The following is a 23,907-nucleotide window of genomic DNA, read 5'->3' as shown; positions in this document are numbered from 1 at the left end:
TCTTTCTTTAAAAAAAAATTTAAAAATTAGTGTTACTTTACAAATGGTCCCTGTATGGTAGATGGTCAATATAACACTGTAGTGATACTTTATAAATGGTCATGTCTCTCCTACCATGTCTGGCTGAGGAAGTTGTAGACTGGGGTGGATAAGACATACATCCCACGGATTTGCGAAATTGCACAGATCCGGGCTGGCAAAGGGACTGTGGTCTCTCGCTAGCTCTTCTGGAATGCCGTATCTGGTAGGGTTACCATATGTCCATATTTTCGCGGACATGTCCAGCTTTTTGGTTCTTAAATCGCCATCCGGGAGGAATTTTTAAATATCTAAAAACGTCTGGGATTTTGCCATTATTATTTTTCCCCAAAGAAGAGTTGAGCATTCAAGAAAGAGAGTGAATGTTGATTATTTGAGAAAGAAAGTGAATGTTGATCACTTGAGAGAGTGTCTGCTTTTTCCCCCTAGCTCCCAGCACTTGCGCCCCGAAACAGCTGTTTTGCGCGGCTGCGAGGGAGGGGGAGGAAAGCGGCGCGCTCAGGGGAGGAGGCAGGGCTGGTGCGGGGATTTGGGGAAGGGGTCCAGTGGGACAGGGAGGGGGCGGAGTTGGGGCGGGGACTTTGGAGAAGGGGTTGGAATGAGGGTGGGAAAGGGGTGGAGTTGGGGCGGGGTAGGGGGGGCGTGAGCAAATCTCCCTCTCCCCCCGTGCAGTGTCCTCTTTTTTGAATGTTCAAATATGGTAAACCTAGTATATGGCAAAGGCTGCTTTTAGTCTGAGATGACAACATTTATAGGCTAGATCAAGGAGAAAAGTGTGACCACAAGAATTTGCATTGAGCATGCTTGCAGCCTGTCCTTTGATGCATCTCTGTGTGTGGTAGCTTGGGAAATCTTGGCACTGGGGTCTAACAAATGCCCATCAGATGATCCAGGATTCGCTCATGTTCTCAGTGTGGCTGTCAGTATTGCTTCACTTGAGACATGTTAGACCAAACAGTTAACAGCAAGGGGTCCTGTAAGCACTGGAGCCAGTTTTGTCCAGAGGAGTGTCATGCTGGCCCTTGCCTGCACTTCACTTTCATTTCCTCACCCCCTGTGAGGTAAGAACAAAACCTGTACACAGCGCTTCTTTCTTCACATAAACTGCGGTTTTGCTACTTGTGTTCTTCCCACTGCCTGCTTCTGCACAGGAATATTCTCCTCTTTGCTGTGACTGGGCCAGAGGCTATGATGTGGTCTCTGAGGTGTTCAAAAGGACATTTGCTGCTAAAATACTGCACTTGCAGATTTAATGCCAAATAGTAAATATCAAAACTACTTTCCACCAATGGGAGTATTAAAGTGCATAAATCTGATGACTACTTATCAAGGGACTGTTTCCAGCCACTGTCTCTCTAGAATTCTGAATAGAGTGTTGGCCACTTAGCATAGGAGATCATCTTACGTTGGTATGGAGTCGGGATGGGTCGGGATGACTCTATTCAGCTCTTGTACATCCAAACATACCCACAAAGCTGTTCATCCTGGATCTATGCTACTTCTGCTCTGTAAATCATTACAGAATCCTCTAGCTGTTTCAGAATAATTGGGATTTCATACACCCTGCAATACAGATGAGCACATTAGATCTTCTTTGTTGATTGGAGATGGACTAGTGTACAGTGCTCTGTTTAGACTGCCACCATCCAGTTGCCTAGGAGTGTTGCTTTTGTATCTTTGGAGCTGAAGGAACTTGCAGAGTCACCTTAACTTCAGGTGTGGTTTCCCTCTACATGATTATTCCTTTTGGGCCTTATTCTCGAACCCCAATGGGCTACAAATATCCCATTCATCTGGTGTACCTACTGTGACCCACTCTGTGACCCTGTGATCTCTACTAGGAATATGGCAGTGTGTTTAACCTCTGCCCAATGGTCTATCAAAAACCTCACTATACATTCTTGGCGTTGTTGTTCAATGCTGGGCATTCCTTGGCTCTGTCTTCCTCTCACTGGTTGCATGGTATTCTACTGCTACCACAAGTAAAGTCCTCTTTCTGCATGGGTTCTGTATTGTTGCTTTCTAGCTGAGATGCTGTCCTGCACACCTTTGCATATGACTACTATACTCGTGTGTTACACTATATATTGCCAGACCCTCGATGGGTAGATCTTTTGCAACTCCTAAATGCATCCTCTGGTTTTGTTGCATGCGTTTGGGCCTCGTACCTTTTGTCTCAGAAGGTCTGGGCCTGGTTTGATTGACCCATTAGCCTGCTTCCGTACACTAATTGCTTCCAGTAATTTTTCTGAAGTCTACCCCATCATTATATGTCTCCCAGAACTGGTTGCTTCACCTGCCCTACAGATTGTGATTCACTCCTGCCCGCTTAAGTCTGCTTTCCTTCAGTCTTTCTTTTTTACCACATTGTGCTGCCATGACGTGCAGTTTTGTTCTTGAACATATCCTCCTTGCGCAGGTCTGTGTCCGTGCCCCCTTCCGGCTATGGATATGGCCAGACCTCGTGGCTTTCATAGGCGCTGCTCTCTTTTTAGTCACAGCAGTCCCTAAGCACAGCTGTTATTACATGTAGCCTTGATGACCCATTTGGTGTTGTTCTAGAGAGTTACTTGCTCTTGGCACTTCCTTGCTCAATACGCAGAAGAGAATGGCCACTTTCAGGCCCTCTGCTTTGAGGCTGGCCCCTGATTCTGTCACAGGCAGCTGAAAATGTTGATCCTATCACTGCCAATTTTTTCTTATGTTTCCCTCCAAGGACAATGGATCATTTTTGCATTAATTGTTTATTCATGGTGTGTCCCTTGCTGTAGTGACTTCGAAGTGCCTCACTTTCTGGAGTTGTTTTTCTTTTTTCTTTCCTTTGGTGGTTTTCTTTATTTTTTTTCTGGGGAAGATAAGTTCAAGATCTTCCAATACAATGTGATGGTTTTTTTGTTATCTCCTTATGACCTTGTTGTTACCTTCTGTGTGTTGCAGAGCCCGTGTTTGGGATACAAGCATCAACAGAAGGGACTAATGCCTCCTCCTGTAAGTACATACAAACAGTTCAAGTCTTTAAGAACTAGCTCTCCAGACACACATTTTCCTCTCTAGCTCCATGAGTGGATAATGAAGTTATCCCAGAGATACAGTAAGTGACAGGGAGCAACCATTTGCATATTGGGACTAGCAATATATTTTTAAGTGTCAGTGTTCGTGAATGCCATTGTATCAGTCTTTGAGCTTCAGAGCCTGAGCCAGAGAGGGTCCAACCTTTACAGCCTGAGGGCGAAACGTATTATTTCAGAAAGGTCGAGGGGCCATACTCAGGCAGTGCAGAGGGAGAGGAAACCACCAAAGTCCCCTACTGGGAATTTCCCCATTGTGGGGGAGTCCCCAGCAAGCCCTCTGGCTCCTACCTCCCTTTCCTCAGCACATGGTACTGGAATGTGCTATGCTCCAGCTACCCCCATCTGGAGCATGGCCCCTGAGGGTCCTTCCAAGTCTGTTGTCAGCTGGCTCATGTTAAAGCTTCGCCGTTTCTTCTCTGTTTCCCCTGTCCTGGGCTGCCCTGGGTGGCTGTGTGGGGGAGGGGAGACATTTTTGCTGAGTGCTCCGTTAGGTTCAGGCAGAGCCTGCTGAGCTCCTACCCTGCTCTTCGTGGGGCTCCGGCAGCAACGTGGACAATGGAGCAGCAAGAGCTACTCTTCTCCCTCCTCTGCAGTGCAGAGGCAGCCAGCCGGGGGGAGGTGCTGAGCAGATGCATCAGGGAAGGGACAGCAACTGCTGTGACTGCTCCCAGGAGAGCTCCTGGGGCTGCAGGAGAAGCAGTGTGAAGCAGCTGTGGAAGTGGCTCTCCTACATCCTCCATGTCGTGATGGGGCTGATTCAGACCCTTCAGTTTGACCATCGTAGGTTGCAGCTCAGGGAGTCACTTTTCAATTCCTGACAACGTGCACATAATCGTCATACCACAAGCACCCTGGAGGGCCACAGTTGAGAAGCCCATACGTCCACTGGACACCCCTGGCCCAAACAGCTAGCTTTTGAGCATCGGGAAGGCATCACTGTATAACTGATAGGACGATTGGTGGGGCGGGGCTCATCTTCCTCTGAACCACTAGGAACTGACTACTGCCAAGGTAAGTGGACCATTGGTCTGATGATCCCTCATGACAGTTCAAGTGTTTCTATAAAATGTATTCTGCACGGTATAGCAAACTATATATAGATGCCCTTAGTTCATGTTTAATAGCTACTGTAGGAGCATAATATGGCATTGTCAAAGCCAAATGCCTGGACGTGGAACTCAGAATATTCTCCGTACTTAAAATGAGAAATAAGATTAATGCCTGCAGATTTTTTTCTAGCTATTGGATTGATTGGTGCTTTTAACTGTGTGTCGAGGGAAAATAAGAAATTAGGGGCTGGCAAAAATCTTTCAGCCTGCAAGGTCAGAGTAATAAATGGAATCTTACCTTTTTGAGGCATAATAGCAGGGCAAAAAGACAACCCACCTGAAAGGCATCCTCAGGACTGGGTATTTAAAATAGCGTCTTAGACTTCCGCAACCTAATTCTGCTCTCACACTGATGTAAATGAGGAGTCACTCCATTCAAGTCAGTAGAATTAAACAGGAAAACTGTTGAGAGAGCACAAGTAGACCCTACAGCCTTGCCCCTCGGGTAGAAAAAACGCTCCCAAAGCAGAATGGTCGTGTTTTACGTTCGTTTTGCACATGGGTAGACACTGACACACAAGGCATGGCAAGGCGAGATGTTTGACGTTTAGGCCCCCATATATGGTATGAAGTTGTTTAGGGTTTTTTCCTGATTTGACTGGGTCATGCCCATTTCACAGTAGTTGTTTTGAATCTTGTAACAGCCACAGGAGGTAAAATAAACTCTTTCCTTCCACCACATTGAGAAGATTAGATCATAGAATCATAGAATATCAGGGTTGGAAGGGACCCCAGAAGGTCATCTAGTCCAACCCCCTGCTCGAAGCAGGACCAATTCCCAGTTAAATCATCCCAGCCAGGGCTTTGTCACTGATGTTGTTTCAGAAAACATACCAGCAGTGTCGCCATCAGCCAAACACAAGAAAGAATCTCAGAACATTGCCCTGGCCTAAATTTTCTTAAGTGACCAGTGATTTAGGTTTCAGAGTAACAGCCGTGTTAGTCTGTATGCGCAAGATTTTAGGTGCCTCATTTTTGCAGGGACCCAACTTGAAACATCTTAAGGGTGCCTGGTTTTCAGTGGGCAGGTGCTCACCACTTTCTAAGATCATGTCCCTTTAAGGTGTGTCAAGTTTGGCACCCAAAAATTGAGGTGCCCTCCTCAAAATCACTAGTCCCTTTTAAAATGTAGGTATTGGTGCTTGTAATTATCCAACAATTCATCTGGATCAGTAGAAAAGAATTCAGGTCAAAGCCTGTTCATATCTTCTTTCATCATGCAAGGATCTATGGATGATACTAACTTACCAGTGATAGTGCTGTCAGGTGGTTTGTTTTCCAAATTCAAAGTAAATTACACTTGCAGGATAGTATCCATTAAGTTTATTTTTTATTATTCAATACTGAAAACTAAATTATAGCTTTTATTTTTCTTGTCACTGTAGTTCTGTGTGATAGAATTTCCGCTGCAGGATTGGATGAGCTAAGTGAGCAAATCACTAGTAACTGGAGCCCTTTGCACTATCATTAGCAAGGGCTGCTGAGGTCATCTGAGCAGTTAGGGAATGGAAGTCATTTTTCTTCTGTTTTTAGGGCTGCAGTGACCTGAAACAAATCCCTCACAACCTATAGCTCTTTTCTGTATGATGCTGGTAAGGGAGAAGTAATTCTGAAACTTTACCCTCAAGACAACTCAGTGCCTTGGTATCACGTGCTTTTAGTTAACTGCATGCTTAAGACCAGAAAGGAAAATTTGGTTGGCTTTGCAGTGTTAAGAGAATTGCTGTAAAAATGCACTGCTTCATCGCCATGACAGTCAAATATTGTGTTGCATGGCCTTGCTCTTATTTTACAAAGTGTCCCTAAAGATGTATTCTTGCTTGTAAAATTATAATGTGGTGAGATTCTAAAGTGACCATGTGCAATGATAATGCATCGGACAATTAGTGGAGTACCAGTCATAATCAGAACCTTGCACAGGAAGGAGCTCTGCAGCAAACTCTCTGCATGGGGAGAAGTGGGTGGGTGATCTCTGTGTAACGGATGTTCCACAGAGTGTTTTGCTGGGCACTGTTTCTGTGTATGCTGTATTAGCACAAGGAAGAGTTTCCGAGCACTTTTGACCTGCTGGTAATCCAGAGGCTGGGATCAAGAAGGGGAAGCTAGTCATGTTGGGATCTCAGCCGGGATCAGCGTGGGGGAACTGTTTGCAGGACAGAAGAGTCAGATGGGCTTGCGGCTGAGGGGAGAGGAAAATCAGACCTGGGAAGGGCTTAGGTGGTTCTGCTTCATGAGGGTGGCAGGGAGTTGTCCAAGGGTTTATGGAAATGTGAGGGGCCTTGAAGTGTTGTGGAGAGACAGTGGGAGGGTGTGGTGGCTGTCATGAAGCCAGGGCGCCTGTTGGTTGGGAGAAGGAGAAGAAACTGAAGAGGAGTTTTCTCTTTTTCATTCTTCCACACAGAACAAGTGCCATCCTTGATGTTCTAGGGGTAAAACTAGTTCAAACTAATGAGCAATAGCAGTGGGAAACGTTGGACTTGAAAAGAGTCAAAACCTGTAAGAGAGTCAAAGGAAAGATCGAAACCTCAGGGGAGAATATTTGTCTGAAAGGGTACTGCTGAATAATGAGGATTCCTCACTCACAGGGACGCCTGTACTTATGCAGTGGAATTATTTCCATATGGCCTTGATTCCACAAAAGCCCCAACTTTATTTTTCCTAAAATAGATCCTCGACAGTCCTGTTCGGGAAGTCCTGGTTCAGAAAACCCATGTGAGCTACTTAACCGGGTGTTTGACCATCTTTATTCTTGAAAAATAAAAAAAGAGAGAGGAAAACCCCACGCCTTTTTGGAATAAACTCTAGCCTTATCATTCATTAAAGACCAAACCCATGCAATGTGTGAGAAGGCAGAGTATTTGGGCTCTAGGTGGATGCAGTGTGAGGGGGGTTAGAAAGGTGAAATCCGCCACCTCCAACCTGGAGAAAGGATCTGGCAGCAATGCAGCTCTCGCCATAAGTGCTGGTGCTGAGGCTGCAGCTGCACCCCGTGGCTTGAAGTGGTTTCCATCATATACAGGGTTTACAGTTTGGTTTATATTGTTTCAGCACCACTGGCTTCCTCGTCGTTGAGTGCCACTGTGTGGATTGAAATAGCAGCTGTGGTTCTCCACTGCCAATTGTGTCCACGCGTCCGCATGCATCACTGCCCGCTGTGCAAGCCTGTGACGAGCCAGGCCAGAGAACTCTTCCAGGGGGTGCAGGAACTTCCGCACATCTGCTCCTCCCATGGCCCTGCTGTGTGGCCTCTGTTCAGATCTGACGTGGAGGGCAGCACCTGGTGTTAACCCTCTGCTCTCTGGATGAATTTCACTTTATTTTCTCCGAAACCTAAATGACAAGAACGGCCATGCTGGGTCACACCAATGGTCCATCTAGCCCAGTATACTGTCTTCCGACTGTGGCCAATGCCAGGTCCTTCAGAGAACAGGGCAATTATCGAGTGATCCATTCCCTGTGTCCACTCCCAGCTTCTGACAGTCAGAGGCTAAGGACATCCAGAGCATGGGGTTGCATCCCTGACTATCTTGGCTAATAGCCATTGACAGACCTATCTTCCATCAACTTATCTAATTCTTTCTTGAACCCAGTTATAGTCTTCACAACATCCCCTGGCAATGAGTTCCATAGGTTGACTGTGCACTGTATGAAGAAGTAGTTCCTTGTGTTTTTTTTAAACCTGTTGCCTATTAATTTCATTGGGTGACCCTTGGTTCTTGTGTTATGTGAATGGGTAAATAACACGTCCTTATTCACTTTCTCCACACCAGTCAAGATTTTATAGACCTCTCTCATATCCCCCCTTAGTCGTCTGTTCCAAGATGAACAGTCCCAGTCTTTTTCAATCTCTCCTCATATGGAAGCCGTTCCCTACCCCGATCATGTCTGTTGCCGTTCTCTGGACCTTTTCCCATTCTAATATGTCTTTCTGAGATGTAGCAACCAGAAGTGCAAGTAGTATTCAAGATGTGGGTGTACCCTGGATTTACATAGTGGCATTATGTTATTTACTGTCTTATTATCTATCCTTTTTCTAATGAGTCCTAATGTTCTGTTCACTTTTTTGACTGCTGCTGCACACTGAATGGATGTTCTGAGAGAACCATCCACAATGATTCCACAAGATGCATCCAAGAGCGTGCACAACTGGAAAAAAAAGAAAGCCAGCTAGCTCTAATAGTCAGTTTAGAGATGTGACATGTCAGCTAGCAGTGCTCATCTCTTCTATCCATAGATAATAATTTGTTCAATCCATCCCAGACATAGCTAGATATCTTCACAACTTTCCAGTTTTTCACAGTGCAATAATGCATTTTCCAACCTGCATATTAAGCGGAGCAGATTCAGACAGACACAGCAAAGATCACGCAAAGGCATTCTGGCTGTCACACTATCTCAGGTTCAAAATTGTGCTTCCATTAAAATATATACACATTAAACAGCAAAAACTATATTGATTGTATTAGGAGATTGTAGTTTTAGAGTGTGTTAATATGAACTTACACTGTCAAAGATCACTGTCTCACTAGTCAGTAGCCTGCATATTAAAATGTTGTAAATGAACTCACATGCTTTTTGCTAGTGATGGGTGAACTGCTTCAGGCAAATAAGAATAGGCCCAAATCTTCCTCCATCTCCCAAATTGTACTCAACCCCTCCATAAAGATTAGTAAAAAGTGTGTGATAAGAACCTCCCCTGCACACTTGCTAATTATTTCTGTCCAGATAGATGCTCAATTAGGACAACCCTCTCCTGAACTATAATCCTTCTTCTGAGCCCCACTGCCTTCTAAGTTAGCAGCAACCTCAGGTGGCCCTAGGATCTACAGCACAGAATGCACTGCCCTTTGGATACTCTTAATCATGCAGTCTTCCTTGTGAGATTTAGGAGCTGGAGATGAAGCCTCCTGCAAAGAGCTGGACAGATCCCTGTTATCACAGGTGGGCACTGAGTTTTGGGATGGGAAAGAGAAGACTTTTCTGAGATAAAGCCAGGAGGTTTATGGAGAGCTCTCCGAGTCTGGGGGCATCCTTACAATAGGGATCTACCCTTTAAAAATTACATTGTGGGGTTCCATGTACCCTGCTTCTCAGTGACTTTTCATTCCAGTTTCCTCCATTTACAAATAGAGTTGTTTTCTCTCTGCTACTCCTTCAAACTAGAGTCAGGCTGGGTTCTCTCCTGGTATCATCACCAGTAATAAAAAATCAGGAAGCCAGCTCAGGCTCTCCATAACTCCTGTGCCAGCCTTCTAGCCTTCAGAACAGTTGCCCGGGTATAAGTGAGGATGTAGTTTGATCTGCAGAACTTTATGATTGGTGAAAAGATGCAAGAGGGAAATTATAATTTATTACAATAGAACCCTGAGGCCTCAATCCAAAATTTGGGCCCCATTGTGCTAAGTGATGGATAAACACATAGTGAGAGACAGTCTCTGCCCCAAATAGATGAAAATCTAAATAGACATGTGTGGGAGGGGAAAACAAGGCATGGAGAGGGGAGTGACTTACCTAAGGTGGCAGAACTGGGAATAAAACCCAGGTCTGCTGACTTCCTGATCAGGGCTTGATCCACCGAACCACACTGCCTCCCTAATGCTAGTAAGGAAAGAACCCAACAGAAATATGAACACACTGAGTTTGCAGCACTTGCAGTAAGAAAAAGCATTTTTTGTTTGTGAAGGGAGCAAGCTAGAGCTGGTCTCTCGGGGAGGGGGAGGTAGAAGGAGAGGAAAGGGGAGGGTGGAAACAATAAACCTGGAATCTAATTTTACAGTAACTTTTCAGTGTTGACACCCACTTTGAGAGCTTTGGAGGCTTGCAAAGCTTTTGGCTAAGCCTTCTGATTTCTGGATGCTTACCCAACCCTCCGAATGGATTAAGGCTTGCTCGCTGTTAGTTTTTCTGTAATTCAGGGAATAGATCATTTTTGGATTGAAATGAACCATTAAGGCCAATAGAGTTACCCTGCTGTCTAGTTTTCAGAGATTCTACTTGTTCTGTTTTTTTTTTTTAATGCTACTAGCAAGAAAAGCAAAGGAAATTGCATTACAGCGAGGGGACCCAACAGTTACCCACCACTGATCATAGATCCATAAAAATATAGGTCTGGAAGGGACCTCAGTAAGTCATCTAGTCCAGTCCCCTGCACCCAAGGCAGGACTAAGGAATAATTAGACCATTGTTGCAGGTGTTTGATGATAAAGGTCTGACTAAAATCTACACAAGCAATAAAATGCAAAGCTGAGAGTGAAACTCAATTCTAAACTCTCTCTCTCTCGTTATGTCTAATTATTGCAGCACATAGTGTATGTAAGATGACCTGCTATCTGGAGACCCTGTAACATACAGGCTTATTCGGGTGTGTTAAGATTTTGAGATGGAGTTTCTGTCTTAATTCTGAGTTCCCTTAGTTTTATTTGACTCCAATGTATTCTGAGTTTAACAGATGTTCACTTTTAATACTCTCTCTACATTAGAAATACAAAGAAGATGGTGCAGTGGCTCCTGCATCAGTGTATATGTGCTCAGAATAAAGAATTGGAGGACAAGCAGAATAGAATAATAATAATCTATCATTTATTTACCATCTTTTATCCCAAAGGAGCTCACACTGCTTTACCGTACCAACAAAATATATTGCTATCACGTCACTTACCACTGAAATACAGACACCTCTGGGTGAAACGACACAACTGTTTTAACAGTGCCTAGCAACACTGCACAGTCATTTAGTCCAGAGCAGGAAGTGAAGAATACTGTATCCAATTGAAATAGCTGAGGGAATTTAGATAGGCAGAAGGCAGTTACTCATATTGCAGTTTTGCTAGCATAGTGGGACTAACAACCCCAGTTCTTGTCAAAAGTACTACAGGATCTCTGACCACAAGTATTCAGGACATAATTAAGAACATAAGAACATAAGAATGGCCATACTGGGTCATACCAAAGATCCATCGAGCCCAGTATCCTGTCTGCAGACAGTGACCAATGCCAGGTGCCCCAGAGGGAGTGAACCTAACAGGTAATGATCAAGTGATCTCTCTCCTGCCATCCAGCTCCACCCTCTGACAAACCGAGGGTAGGGACACCGTTCCTTACCCATCCTGGCTAATAGCCATTAATGGACTTAACCTCCATGAATTTATCCAGTTCTCTTTTAAACCCTGTTATAGTCCTAGCCTTCACAACCTCCTCAGGCAAGGAGTTCCACAGGTTGACTGTGCGCTGGGTGAAGAAGAACTTCCTTTTATTTGTTTTAAACCTGCTGCACATTAATTTCATTTGGTGGCCCCTGGTTCTTATATTATGGGAAAAAGTAAATAACTTTTCCTTATTCACTTTCTCCACACCACTCATGACTTTATATACCTCTATCATATCCCCCCTTAGTCGCCTCTTTTCCAAGATGAAAAGTCCCAGCCTCTTTAATCTCTCCTCATATGGGACCCGTTCCACATCTGAAAGACAGCACCTCTCCAGTAGCTCAGTGCCCCTAATATCAATGCAGGGGCATTGAGTCAGGGAAATACTCTGCTGCATTGTTCATTTCAGAATCAGCTCCCAAGAGTTTATTGTCATCTCTGCTTTAGGGATTTTACAAGTGACACTGGACAGGTTGAGATAATTAATATGAATGAATCTTACATTTCCGATTTAAGGGCAAAAGCTGGTTGCAGAAGGGATCACAAAGGAAACAGTTACAATCAAATAGTTAACATTTCTCAGACCTCTAGGAGACGCACAATCTTCAGTCGCCCTCTGGTTCTCAGTCCTTGTGTGGTATTAAGTATCTGCCTCTAACTACTTAATCTCACAGCGTTTTCTTTAGCTATAATCTTTGGTTCTCCTTTCATTCCATGGGAGTTAGGTTAGCACTGCAGGTCTGAGCTGAATTAGCCAGTTCCATGAGAAAGTTTGTACACATCATCCTTTGGCTCACAGACAATTAATACAAAGCCAATTCTCTCCTGTGCCGCTCTTTCCAGTGGAGGTCAAAGAGGTAAAAAGCAGTGATTGGTCTGAGTGCTATTAAAGTTGGAAGAAGCTGACACTGCAGGAGCAGAGGAATAAGTGGAAGAGTTTATAATGCTTAAATACAGCTGGCAGCTTGGAAAGGGTATTAAAGAACATTAGCTTTATCCATCTGCATGTTTTTTCTGTGTGAGGAATAAATCCATGAGGCTGGCACTTGACTCATCAGTTGAATACGATTAGATGATATTCAGGGTCTTAGAACAGTCCCCCCCCCATATTTATTTCCCCCTCAGGGTGAAGGCTATGACCACTTATTCCAAACGGAGTGCTTTTCGAAGGTCACTGCTGATTCATAGTGCTGAAATGCACCGTAGGATGTCTCATGGCCTGTTCCCTTGACAGAACTCTAATGCCAGGGCCCTGTGAAATAAATATCCATGCAGTCTAATGCCAGAAGGAGCCACCACTGTGATCATCCAGTCTGACTTCCTGCATAATACAGGCCATAGCACCTCAAGCGATATGGATCTAAGTGCCTCGCGATAGGAGCCATTTCTGAGAATTTGAGATCTTTGCAGATCTGGGCCTGTGCCTCTAAATCAGTAGGTAAAACTCTAAAAGCTTGGAGGCTCTGTTTAGATGCCAGGTTCCAAACTGAATAAATGTCTCACTAGGAAATTGGTCGGAGGTATCAACACTCTTTGTGATATCATTGTTCTGTTACCTTGTTTTGTGTGGAAACTGGCTGATTAACTGATTACAGGCCTGTACTAACCTTCTTTAACTGCTGGATTAATTGGGAAATTCTGTAGTCTTCCCCATTTTATATACAGTGAACGAGGCAAAGTAAGGTCGTGAATTGGGCTGAATGACTCTTGTCTTGTTCACTTCATTAGTTGTGTAGTGTGGTGTGCTGTGACTGATGCTGGCATGTGTAACTGAGCTGGCAAGAGCAAACGGGACAAATGCCCACTTTTGTCCAAAAGGTGGGGTGTGGAGGAACGTGTGGGAGGCGAGCGGTGATGCCAGCCCTGCTCGGGGGGAGGCAGGGCTCCGGTGAGCAGCTTGGGCCAGCCCCGCACACTGTCCCATTTTCCCTTTGGGAAATATGGTCACCCTACCAAAACCCATGGAAGTGGATGGAAAACTCATATTGGCTTCAGGGGGCTTTTGATCAGGCTCTTAACCTCTCAGGGTGGGATCGTCATAAAGCTCAGCATTGGCCCCCCTCTGCTTCAAGGGTAAAAACTTCAGTTGGAGCAGAGATAGGCCAAGACTGAACACATTTGAAAATCCCAGCAGGTGGAAAATGGGAATAATCACACCTCCCTAGCTCCCAAGGGTGAGGTGCTCCTGTACCGTGGGGATGGTTTGCACCTATGTAACTCCTTTCACTTCACTAGAGTTATGCTTGATTTATACCAGCACGACCAAAACTGGGCCAGCAGCGTCTGTGCTGATCGCGTAATTATAGACACCCTGTCGCAGAGGGATATGTTGTCAGGCTTGACCTTAGCATTTCTATTGCTACATTATGGATTCCACAGGAGGAAAAAATCTAAAGCTGTCACTGTTACAATAACAAATAGTCAAGGTCTTAGGCTTCCCTCTGGCTATCATCTTTTGGACAGCAGTTATTATAATATCTAGTAGTACTGGGGCAGCCTTCTCTGAATTATCCCCCTTTTTAATTTTATTTTCAAGGCATAACGATAATATAGATGGAATAAAGTTCCATCGGAGCCAATGGTGTTAGCCAACCAGAGATGCACTGAATTACAGCGAAAGATATGACCTTGACAGGATACAAGCAATTCAGACATTCTGGTGCATCAAGATATGTCATTATGCTGAAATCAAGAATGTTTCTGCACTCTAAAAAAGCATAACAGAGCCAAAACGCTCAATTAAAGACTGAAAACGGATCCTCGTAGAAGTCAAAACTTAGTGTGGAAATGCTGTGCATGAAGAACAATATTTGTGTTTTAATTAAGTAATTATAAATTGCCCTAAAATTTAGGAGACTGACACAATGGAATTCTAGCTACTATATATCTATCTCTATCTCCTTCCCTCCCTCCCTCTGGGTTTTGTATAGGTGCTCATCACTCTTATGAACCCCTACCATCTATGATTGGAAAAGCAAGGTTCCCAGGGGACTTCATGAAGTCTTCTTTCTTTCTTTTCTGTTCAGAGGAGGCTCTATTTGTCAATATCATTCTGATTCTGGTAGGAAATCCTTATCAAAGAGGAAGGTCTTGCAATGTTTCCTGAAGGTGGTCTGGCTCTGAGTTACTCCACTCTCCCTGAAAGTTTGTACCACAGCTGTGTTCCCTTTGATTCAGAAGCTTGGATCTCCATCTGTCATGTGGTCCATCCTGGGCTTTCTGATCTTCACTGTCCCAAAGGAATGCAACTGTATTGGCAGTCCATGAAGAAGCAATCTCTAGTGTAGCTGGGAGATGATCCATTAATGATTTTGTGGGATTAGCATCAAGTGGCAGTGGAAGAAGATTCAGATCGAGGGATTGGAGCATAAGGTTGATATGCTGACGGCAGCCTAACCTGTGTGGGAGGCGGGTACCTGCATTCTGCACAAACTGGAGCCTTTGCTTAGCTTCAGATAGAGTGAATTATAGTCATCCAGTCTGGAAGTGATAAATGCATGGATCACTGGCCAGGCCATTGCCTGAGAGGAAGGGGCAAAGTTTATTAGTGAGCAGTAGGTGAAAGAGGTTATTTTTGGTCATTAACATTTAACACTACCTCATCACCTAAGCTTTGTAATGTGTCAAACAGGATTCAGAGGTATCAGAGGGTTAGTTTGTATCCACAAAAACAATGAGGAGTCCAATGGCACCTTAAAGACTAACAGATTTATTTTATTTGTAGATGCAAATAAATCTATTAGTCTTTAAGGTGCCACCAGACTCCTTGTTGTTTTTTGAGGATTTAGAGAATTTGCACCACTTTGCCTTCAATGAAAATGTCCTAGCTAGTTCTTCAAAGTGTTTCCTCTGCTAACCAGCATCAATTTGGATTTGTTCTTTGAAAGATAAATTAAAAGATACTCATTAATAGAGAAAGATAACGAGATACACTGCTAGGTTTGGAATAATTTGTAAAGTTCATCGTTCTAAACAAATGTTTGTTTTAAAAGCAACTCATTGAAATACTACCTTTTGCTTAAAAAAAATTGAGTTACACACTCTGGGTTATGATTTCAAAGCCACATATATAGAGAACTAGATACACAAATATTTTTAATTGGCTCAAGGGGCACTGCTTTGGAAATGAACCTATACAATATGCGTACTCTGTCACCAATATCATGGGGATACCAAACATTGCAATTGAGACATGACCTGGATCTCCATTGGGCCATATATATAGCAGCTCTAATCATGGGAATTAATAGGAACCTTGTTCCCATGCACTTCTGTTCTTACAATGCAATGAGAACTATACTAAACTCTCCTCCAATAGATATTACCCTTCACACACTTTGCATCTTTTTCCTTCGTAAATTGTGAAATCAGCTGCCTTTTGGTAACCTCTTCTAATTAGATGCAAATGAGAAAAGTTACATCTCCGGTGACTTTCATTTTCAAAATGTTATTGGAGATTGTTTGCAGTTAATGTATTTTTATAATTCATGTTATGGCTTTTCATGAAACTCTACCTTTTACACAGAGTAGAGAGAAACAACTGTACTTTATGTAGCAATTAAAGCACAATCACTTAAAAATACTATTGTTTGTCATAATGTATGTCCCTCTGAATACATAAAGGTAGTTGACTAGTTGGTAATTAAGTGGCATATCTGCAGTATCTTAGAAATGCATGGCAAGTTGGCACATACAACCCATTCAGATGGTCAGGAAATAAGCTACTACCCTGGATCAATTGTGATTTATGTATCATGGATGTATGCGTCTGAGCGGGTGTCAATGTTTTTCTTCAATACATATATAAATATATAATATCTTGCATGTTCCTTCCTATGATTTTTTCTTCTTCTGACTCAGTGCTTTTTAGGTTAGACATTTCCCCTTTGTTAGGGATCTACAGATAAGCAAATCTAAGGAGCTGGTATAGACCTCATTAGTAATTAAGTAAATCTAAAAGTTTAGTTATCAAAGTTGCCCTTTCACATCACCATTATAGTATAGGGCCGGATTCTCTTCTGCACCTAGACCTTCTTGCTCCAGGGGAGGGGAGCTTTTTATGGCCCCTGATTTTCAAACTGCCCTGGCCCTCGTGTGAGTTAGAGCAGCATAGGGGTCTCTCTAATTTCTGACAGCAGGTGTGGTATCTACGTGACCAGATGAGCACGGGCCCCCGTCATGGCCCATCCCTCCCCTGATATGCCACCTACATCAGGGTGAGGGGTAGTTGGCTTTATACCAAGGGAATTCTAACCTTGGCCGCTGTCACCAGATTCTGGATTCTTTATGATGCTCAGGGGCAGAGAATCTGGACCATGGTTTATATTCCTGATCCCAAGCCAGCTGGGGTTATGAAGAGTTTTTCCAGACCTGAGAACTTGTCTTCCAAGATTTAGCATGGAAAAGTTTTTTTACCATAAAGTCTTAAAACTCAGAGTAGAGGTTGAATGTGGAAGTGTTTGGCTGGGCACAGGACTGGATCTGCAAGCATCCTGTGTCTGAGGTTATGTTCTCATAATGCATTTCTACGTGGAGTGGTATTAGCATCAGAAATGAAGCTCAGATAATAAAGTCATGATCATGACAAGTTCTGAAGTGCAGAGGATGGAACAGACCACACATTGACTTTTATTAGTGACATTTACTCTGTTAGTATTCAAAGTTACATGAACTGAAATTATTAATAATATGTTCAAATTTTTGACAAGGTATTTTGGAGATTCTGTCTTTGGCGTCTAAAAATGTGAGCACGTTTGTTGGCGTGAATTACTGTAATGGTTGATTTTTTAATAGAAAAAGATAAAGCAGCATTCTGGGGAAGATATTTAACTTCCTACAATAAACCAGAAGGTATGTTTTTTTTTAACAGGACAGTTACACTGATTGATATGTCTTGTCTCCACACAGACTTGGAGAACACAGAAATTCCCATATTGGATCAGACCCATGGTCCCTATAGTCCGTGTCCTGTCTCTGACAATGGCCAACCCTAGGTTGTTCCTTCTGAATGTCTTTAATGCTAAGTAACATAGCCAGGGATGTTCTCATTATCCATGTCTAATATGTCATTGAATTCTACTGAGCACTTACCCACAAGGATATTTAGTGGCAATAAGTTCCACAAGCTGGTTCTGAGTTGAGTTAAAAACATTCAGATTTAAATGCTTTGTATATTAGTATAATTGAATGTCATCTCTTCTTCTTCCATTATAAGAAAGTAAATAGGAGTGCCTGATTTTACCTTTTCTCTACCATTCATTATTTTGTATTCCTTTAACATGTTTTTATTATTTAAACCCATGTAAATCTGGAGTAACTCCACTGAACTCATTTAGATGAGATCAGAATCTAACCCATGAGCCCTTTCTTAAAATGTTCAGTAACAGCTCTCTCCCTCCATTCCTTCTGATAGCTTTCTTTCCCTTAAAATATGTTCTAGAACATGCAAAGCACTTGGATAAATCATTTTGTGCTGCTTATTATGTACAGGTAATTGTGCGTATTAATTGCCAGGTGCTGAAATAGCACTCTTTTTAGTATTGCTTGGTCTGCTAAAGGTCAGAAGAATCTTTAAAGACTAATTACACAGTTAAATATATCTAATATGCCCTCAGGCTACAGTCCTCTTCATTCAAATGCACAACGATATTTTGTGGCATAGAATTAGTGTTTAGGTTCTCCTGCCCAATGGGATCTGAATCCAAAGCCCATCTCTGATGTCTAGGCTTACTCAAGGGTTGTATTTATCTATTTATTATTATTTTCTGTTTGTCGTTTGGGGGGTTAAGAAGCTTCAGAAGGAGAAATGTTGCAAATATGGATTCCACATGTTTTTGCAGTGTTAGACAAATAAGTAGTTGAAAAAATTTAACAGACAGCCCTAATTGCTGTATGTCAACCCCAGGCTTCATGGGAGGCTAGAGGGTGAAATCCGCTCCACCTGTGTACAGCCAGAATATTTGGGCTCTATGTAGGTGAAGTGCAGAGGTGAAATTAAACCTCACACTGGGACTAGGGGAATGAAGTGCCGGACAGCCTGTGGCCCTTTCTTTTGGCCCACCCCCCATTATGCCTTTCTGTGACATGTAGAAAGCTAACAGGCCTTTCCCCACAATCCCTCTCTGCAGCACCTCCTCAGGGCGTGGGTGGTTACTTGAAATAGGAGTACATCCCAGTGCACTATGGAATTGTTAGTGCATGGTAGCAGGGTCTACACAGCCAGTTAGCAGGCTAGTGCACTGAAGATTCACACCCTGGCTTGCTGAGCTTTAAGTCACTGTGTAGACAAGACCTTGCACTGGCCCTCAACAGAATAAGTGAATTTCACCATAGAAGACAGGAGCTGAGCAAGAGCACTGTGGTGACACAGTGGACCAGAGCACGACTCTTATCGCTTGGCTACACTGCAAAAAGAAAAGAAAAAACCATGGCCACAAGTCTCAGAGCCTGGGTCAACTGACTCCAGTTTACACTACAGGCCTAAACAGAGCAGTGTAGACTTTCCTGCTAGCGCTGGAGCCCAGGCTCTGAGACCCTCCCCGCTCCCTGGGTTTCAGCCCAAGTCAGAGCATCTACACTGCTATTTTTAGCCTCATAGTGTGATTCCTGTGAGCCCAAGTCAGTTGACCCGGGCTCTGAGACTCACTGTTGTGGCATTTTTTGCTGTGAAGCTGTACCCTTAAGGCTGATTTCTTCTTTTTTTAATGTCTGAGTTATGCATGTAAAATATGCCATAAAATTGTGGGTAATTGGATATGAATTGTGCATGCAATGACATAGTCCTACGAGGTAATACTTATGCATTCATGACCCATTACTCCCCCAACAAGAGCGCAGTGATAGTGAACAGGCTTGGAGGCAAAGACTTCAATTCACATATGCCAGTGAGTTTTCAACATATGGGCCCAAACAGCACTCCTCCATTCAAGGAAGGGATTTGCATATTGGAGTGATTATTAATTATTACCAAGCAGCCTGCTTTCCCTTTCATTCTTTACGAATCTGTTACTTGGGATGATATGTGATCTTGGCTAATTTTATTGTTCTTAAATGTCTTGTTAACATTAAACTGTCATTCACCGAAACCCGCAACCAGCTGTGATAAAAGACAAACATTAAAAAAAGTAGAAAATAAGCCCTCCCTACACTGCAGAACAGCACATCGGGAAAAACCAGCTCTCATTGAAACCCCTTAGCTATGCGCTAACAGCTTTATTCAAATAAAAAAACTAATTCTTTTTAAAACTTGTTTTAGAAAAACAGCAACTCTTCACTAACACTTCTGAGGAGTTAAATCATAGAATCATAGAATATCAGAGTTGGAAGGGACCTCAGGAGGTCATCTAGTCCAACCCCCTGCTCAAAGCAGGACCAATCCCCAATCAAATCATCCCAGCCAGGGCTTTGTCAAGCCTGACCTTAAAAACTTCCAAGGAAGGAGATTCTACCACCTCCCTAGGTAACGCATTCCAGTGTTTCACCACCCTCCTAGTGAAAAAGTTTTTCCTAATATCCAACCTAAACCTCCCCCACTGCAACTTGAGACCAATAATTCAGACAAACATTTGATTTCTCCATCATAAAAAACTAGCATTCACCTGTTTTATTTTTTTTTCATTCATTTTCTTTTTCGTTACAAACTATCAAAGGCAACAATTTGGTTGCACAAAATGGCACATGCAGTTTTTACAAAGTACTAAGAGCCAGATTTTACAAAGGTATTTAGGCACTTAGAGAGGCAAGTAAGCTCCTAGTGGAATTTACGAAGCACCTGAGCAAGTTAGGTGCCTAATGCCCACTGAAAGTCAAAGGGGTTTAGGTGGCCTTGCTCATGGAGCACATTTGTAAATTCCACTAGGTTCCTACATTCATCTTTAGGTGCCTAAATACCTTTGTAAATCTCACTCCAAGTACCTACATTTTTGAAAAGACATTTAAGATTTGGTATGCCGATTAAATGTGGTTTTGGTGCTAAATAATGCCTGGGACTTTCAAGGGGGCAGACATTGTACCACTTTTCCCTTTTTCATCCTGACCAGCTTCATGATCTTTCATAAACTTTCCAAGATAAAATTGTAGCTTTGCTACGACTGAGTGTGCACAGGAACACAAGTAAGAAAACTCAGCAGTTTATCTAATGATAAAAGCTGAGTAATATACCAAAGAGCAGAACAGAAGAGTGACTGTTCTTTTTGGACAGACGTAATTGCTCTCAGGGTCACATTCAGTGCCCATCTGCTGTGATGGTCAGGCGTTCTAGGAACGATGTGAGAGAGGTGTAAAGCATCATGCACACAACTGTAACATTGTAAACACAGGAAACACAGTTAGGATAGCAGTGATAGTAATAAAAGAAAGAAGAGTATTTCCATCCATGAACAATTACATACATGGTGATGGTGATGGGGGGGCAGAAACAGAGGAAAATGATTCCCCCCAAAGAGGTTGAAATATTAGTGGATTAAAAATTAAACTTCCATCTCCTTAGCTCTATACCAGCCAGTCACTGATCACATGTACATCAACCTCCCACAAACCAGTCTTGCTGTTCATCCCTTTGTTGATCTGGCTGGAGAAGAAAGTGAAATTGACCAGCTGTACAAATGGTGTATGTGAATTCTGACATCAGACAAAAATAGTCAAAGAAAGATAAAACTTAGGAATTGCCAGACTGGATCAGATGCTTTGTTCATCTTGTTCGGCTGATTCTTCAGAGGCAGGTGCAAGAACCCCATGCAGTAGGAAGATGTTGGAATAATCTGCCCACCAGAGGATTCTTTGGCTAACCCCTAATAATTAGAGATTGGTGTAATCTTTGAAGCACAAGGTTTTATATCCTTCTACAACTTTTCTTCTAATTATAACTATCAATATACCGTTTAGCCATTTATATATCCAGTTTCTCTTAGAATGTTTTAAATTCTTGACCTCTACAGCAGCCTGTGGCAATGAGTTCCACAGTCTAATTATATAGTGTGTGAAGTTGCTCATAATGAGCCCTGTCCTGTATGAGGTCAGTTATACCCTCAATTCCCATTGACTTCAGCGGGAGTTGAGGGCCTCAGTACTGTGTCATGCCTAATATAAACAAAGGGGTTGGGGAGGTGGTCCGCACTAAGCAGAAAGTGACCAACTGAAGTTTTTGTCTTTCCTTTGGCTCCTAGCTCTCCTAACTCATCATTTACCCTGACTAGAAGGAACCATAGCCATGGCATATGATCATATATTGTGGCTGAAATCATGTGTCATTTTCAAAAGTCATGAAACTGGATCATCCATGACTGATACAGGAGCAAAGGAATTGCCATACCACATGAGAGCAGTGATCCATTGATTCCAGTATCCTGTCTCTGCCTAGATGATTTAGAGGAAGGTGCAAAAAAAAACCCTAATAGGCAATTTAGGAAAACCTATTCGTCTGGAAATTTCTTCCTAGTCCCCCCTTGGTTCATGCTTGGCTTATGCCCTGAAGCATGAATGTCTATATTCCTTCTATAAATCGTTCGTATGCTATCTGATGCCACTTGTAGACTTTTCATTTTCCATACCAATATTTAATTCATTTCTGAATCCTACTAAGATTGTGGCCTCAATGGCTCTAAATGAACAGGTATTTTCAATGACACTCCCCCCTAAAAAAGTTTTTTTCTACCTCCATCTTGCTAGGAAACTTTGGCCATTTCTCCTTGGCCACAATGATCCATGAAGAATTCTAGAAGTATAGAGGGGCACAATTTTCCTATACTGCCAGCAGCCAACAGAGATTCTTCCTTAGCTCAAGTGGTAGGGGGTTTTGCTTTCCAAGCAAGAGGCATTTGGCTACTAGGGTGTTAGATGTGATGTGAGAACATAGACAATAGAGGACGGGAATTCTAATCCCACAGTCCTTATGGAGTGCTGAGTGACTGGTGTGCATCACAGTAATTGTAAGGTTCCTAGGTGACTGTTGACTGGCTACAAGGTAATCTGTATGATATATGTATGAATTCTGTGTGTGTCTTTGTACATACAGTAAATATGTACAGGCACATAGCAGGAGAAATTCACCTCTGTGCAGAGGGCCAGCACCACTAAGCTCTGGCTTATCCATAATAATTTGGAAGGTATCAAATGTGTCTTCAGAATTTGCATGCTTAGTTTGCCTTGGGGAAGGGGATTGTCTTGGTGCAGATAGAGCTTAGATAGCAATTTATTCGTCATCAGGGCAAGACAGTAAACCCGACTCTTCATTTCAGGGAAGGGTGAATAAGGAAGGATGCATTTTCTGGCAAACCAGGGGATCATGAGCCTTGCTCGTTTCCAGATGGGATTTCCATAATTATGTCTATTTCACGCATGATGCATACTTTTACTGTGAGGAAATGTACAGGTTTAAGGTGGAACGTTTGTGGAGAGGGAGGGGAATCATCTATACGGATGCAATTTTTTGTCTCTGACAGTCGTTTGGGCTGTACCAGTCAGGTCTGAAGATCTAAGTTAATTACCTGGGTTTTATAACTCACATATGAATCATTGACAACAGCAATTTGTTTCTGAGATGATTGTAACTTTGGAATTGATATTCTCTCTTCCCTCACCACAAACCTAAATATTCCCCTTTGTTTTTGTTGCGTGGGAGGCTGTGAAGAGAGCTTGCAGCTACTTGCACTTGGTAGGTGAATGAAAGAAGCGTTTTATAAGGTCCCACAATGAATTTGCATACCTTCTGTGATCTTCCACACGTCTGCTCCCGGTAAGCATGTCACTCTTGTTTACTTCAAGTACAGCCCCACCTTAGATTTTCCAGAAATGCTCCTTTGCTTAAAAATTCCTAAATCCTTCAATAACATGAAATCTGACTAAGCAAATGCAGAGGTGAATAAACAACGTTAGCACAAGAATGCGTTTAATAGGTGTTCAGCTAAGACAGAGGACTGGATGGTCCAGTGGTTAGGCCTGGGGTTTGGGAGACCCAGGTCCCTGCTCTGGCAAAGACTTTGTGTGAACTTGAGCAATGGGAGTTAGGCACCTAAATACCTTTGAGGATCTGGGGCTTCACCTCTCTGGGCCTCAGTTCCCCATCTGCACAATGGGGATAATAGCACCGCCCTACTTCACAGGGGTGTTGCCAGGATATGTTAAAGAATGTGGAGTACTTAGTTACCACAGAAACAAGGGCCAGATAAATATGACAGAGAAACCAAATTATGATCCCATTCTAATCAAGAGGAGTTTGGGCTCTGATTTCAGTGGGACCAGGATTTGGCTAAGCATGTGACAGAGTAGGTGCATGGGACCCAAATACACAACAATGGCATAAGTGGTAGTTTAACCATTGATGTCAATGGGAGCAGGCTTATGGGGAGGCAGGTATGTCATTCAGCAACAGACAGATGTTTTCAGAAGTAATTTAAATGCTCTTTATTACACAGCTAAGGAGCATTTTTTCTTAAATTATCTGATGGTCTTAAAGACCTTGCTGTTTGTGTGATGCTTAAAGAAGATGCTCTAAATCCACATTCCCTATTACAGAATTAAAGGTTTGGCTCATGGCTTTATAGAAAG

The 23,907-nt window shown here is 42.9% G+C and overlaps 1 protein-coding gene across 9 annotated transcripts in view; it reads left to right on the top strand.

The window, feature by feature from the left end:
* NRG1 (neuregulin 1) overlaps positions 1-23,907 on the top strand; it is a 747,298-nt gene that overhangs the window by 579,514 nt on the left and 143,877 nt on the right. For 5 of the 9 annotated variants that reach the window (XM_074953635.1, XM_074953643.1, XM_074953640.1 and 2 more), the window contains one exon: positions 2,977-3,027. The exons of the other annotated variants lie outside the window; for them this stretch is intronic. In XM_074953635.1, coding sequence (XP_074809736.1) covers positions 2,977-3,027 — 51 coding nt within the window. The remainder of the gene's footprint in view (positions 1-2,976; positions 3,028-23,907) is intronic. 9 annotated transcript variants of the gene reach the window in all.

This window comes from Natator depressus, chromosome 5 (genome assembly GCF_965152275.1).
Source record: "Natator depressus isolate rNatDep1 chromosome 5, rNatDep2.hap1, whole genome shotgun sequence".
Lineage (NCBI taxonomy): Eukaryota > Metazoa > Chordata > Testudines > Cheloniidae > Natator > Natator depressus.
The sequence above is the reverse complement of the archived record's forward strand: the minus strand, read 5'-3'. Positions and strand labels throughout refer to the sequence as shown.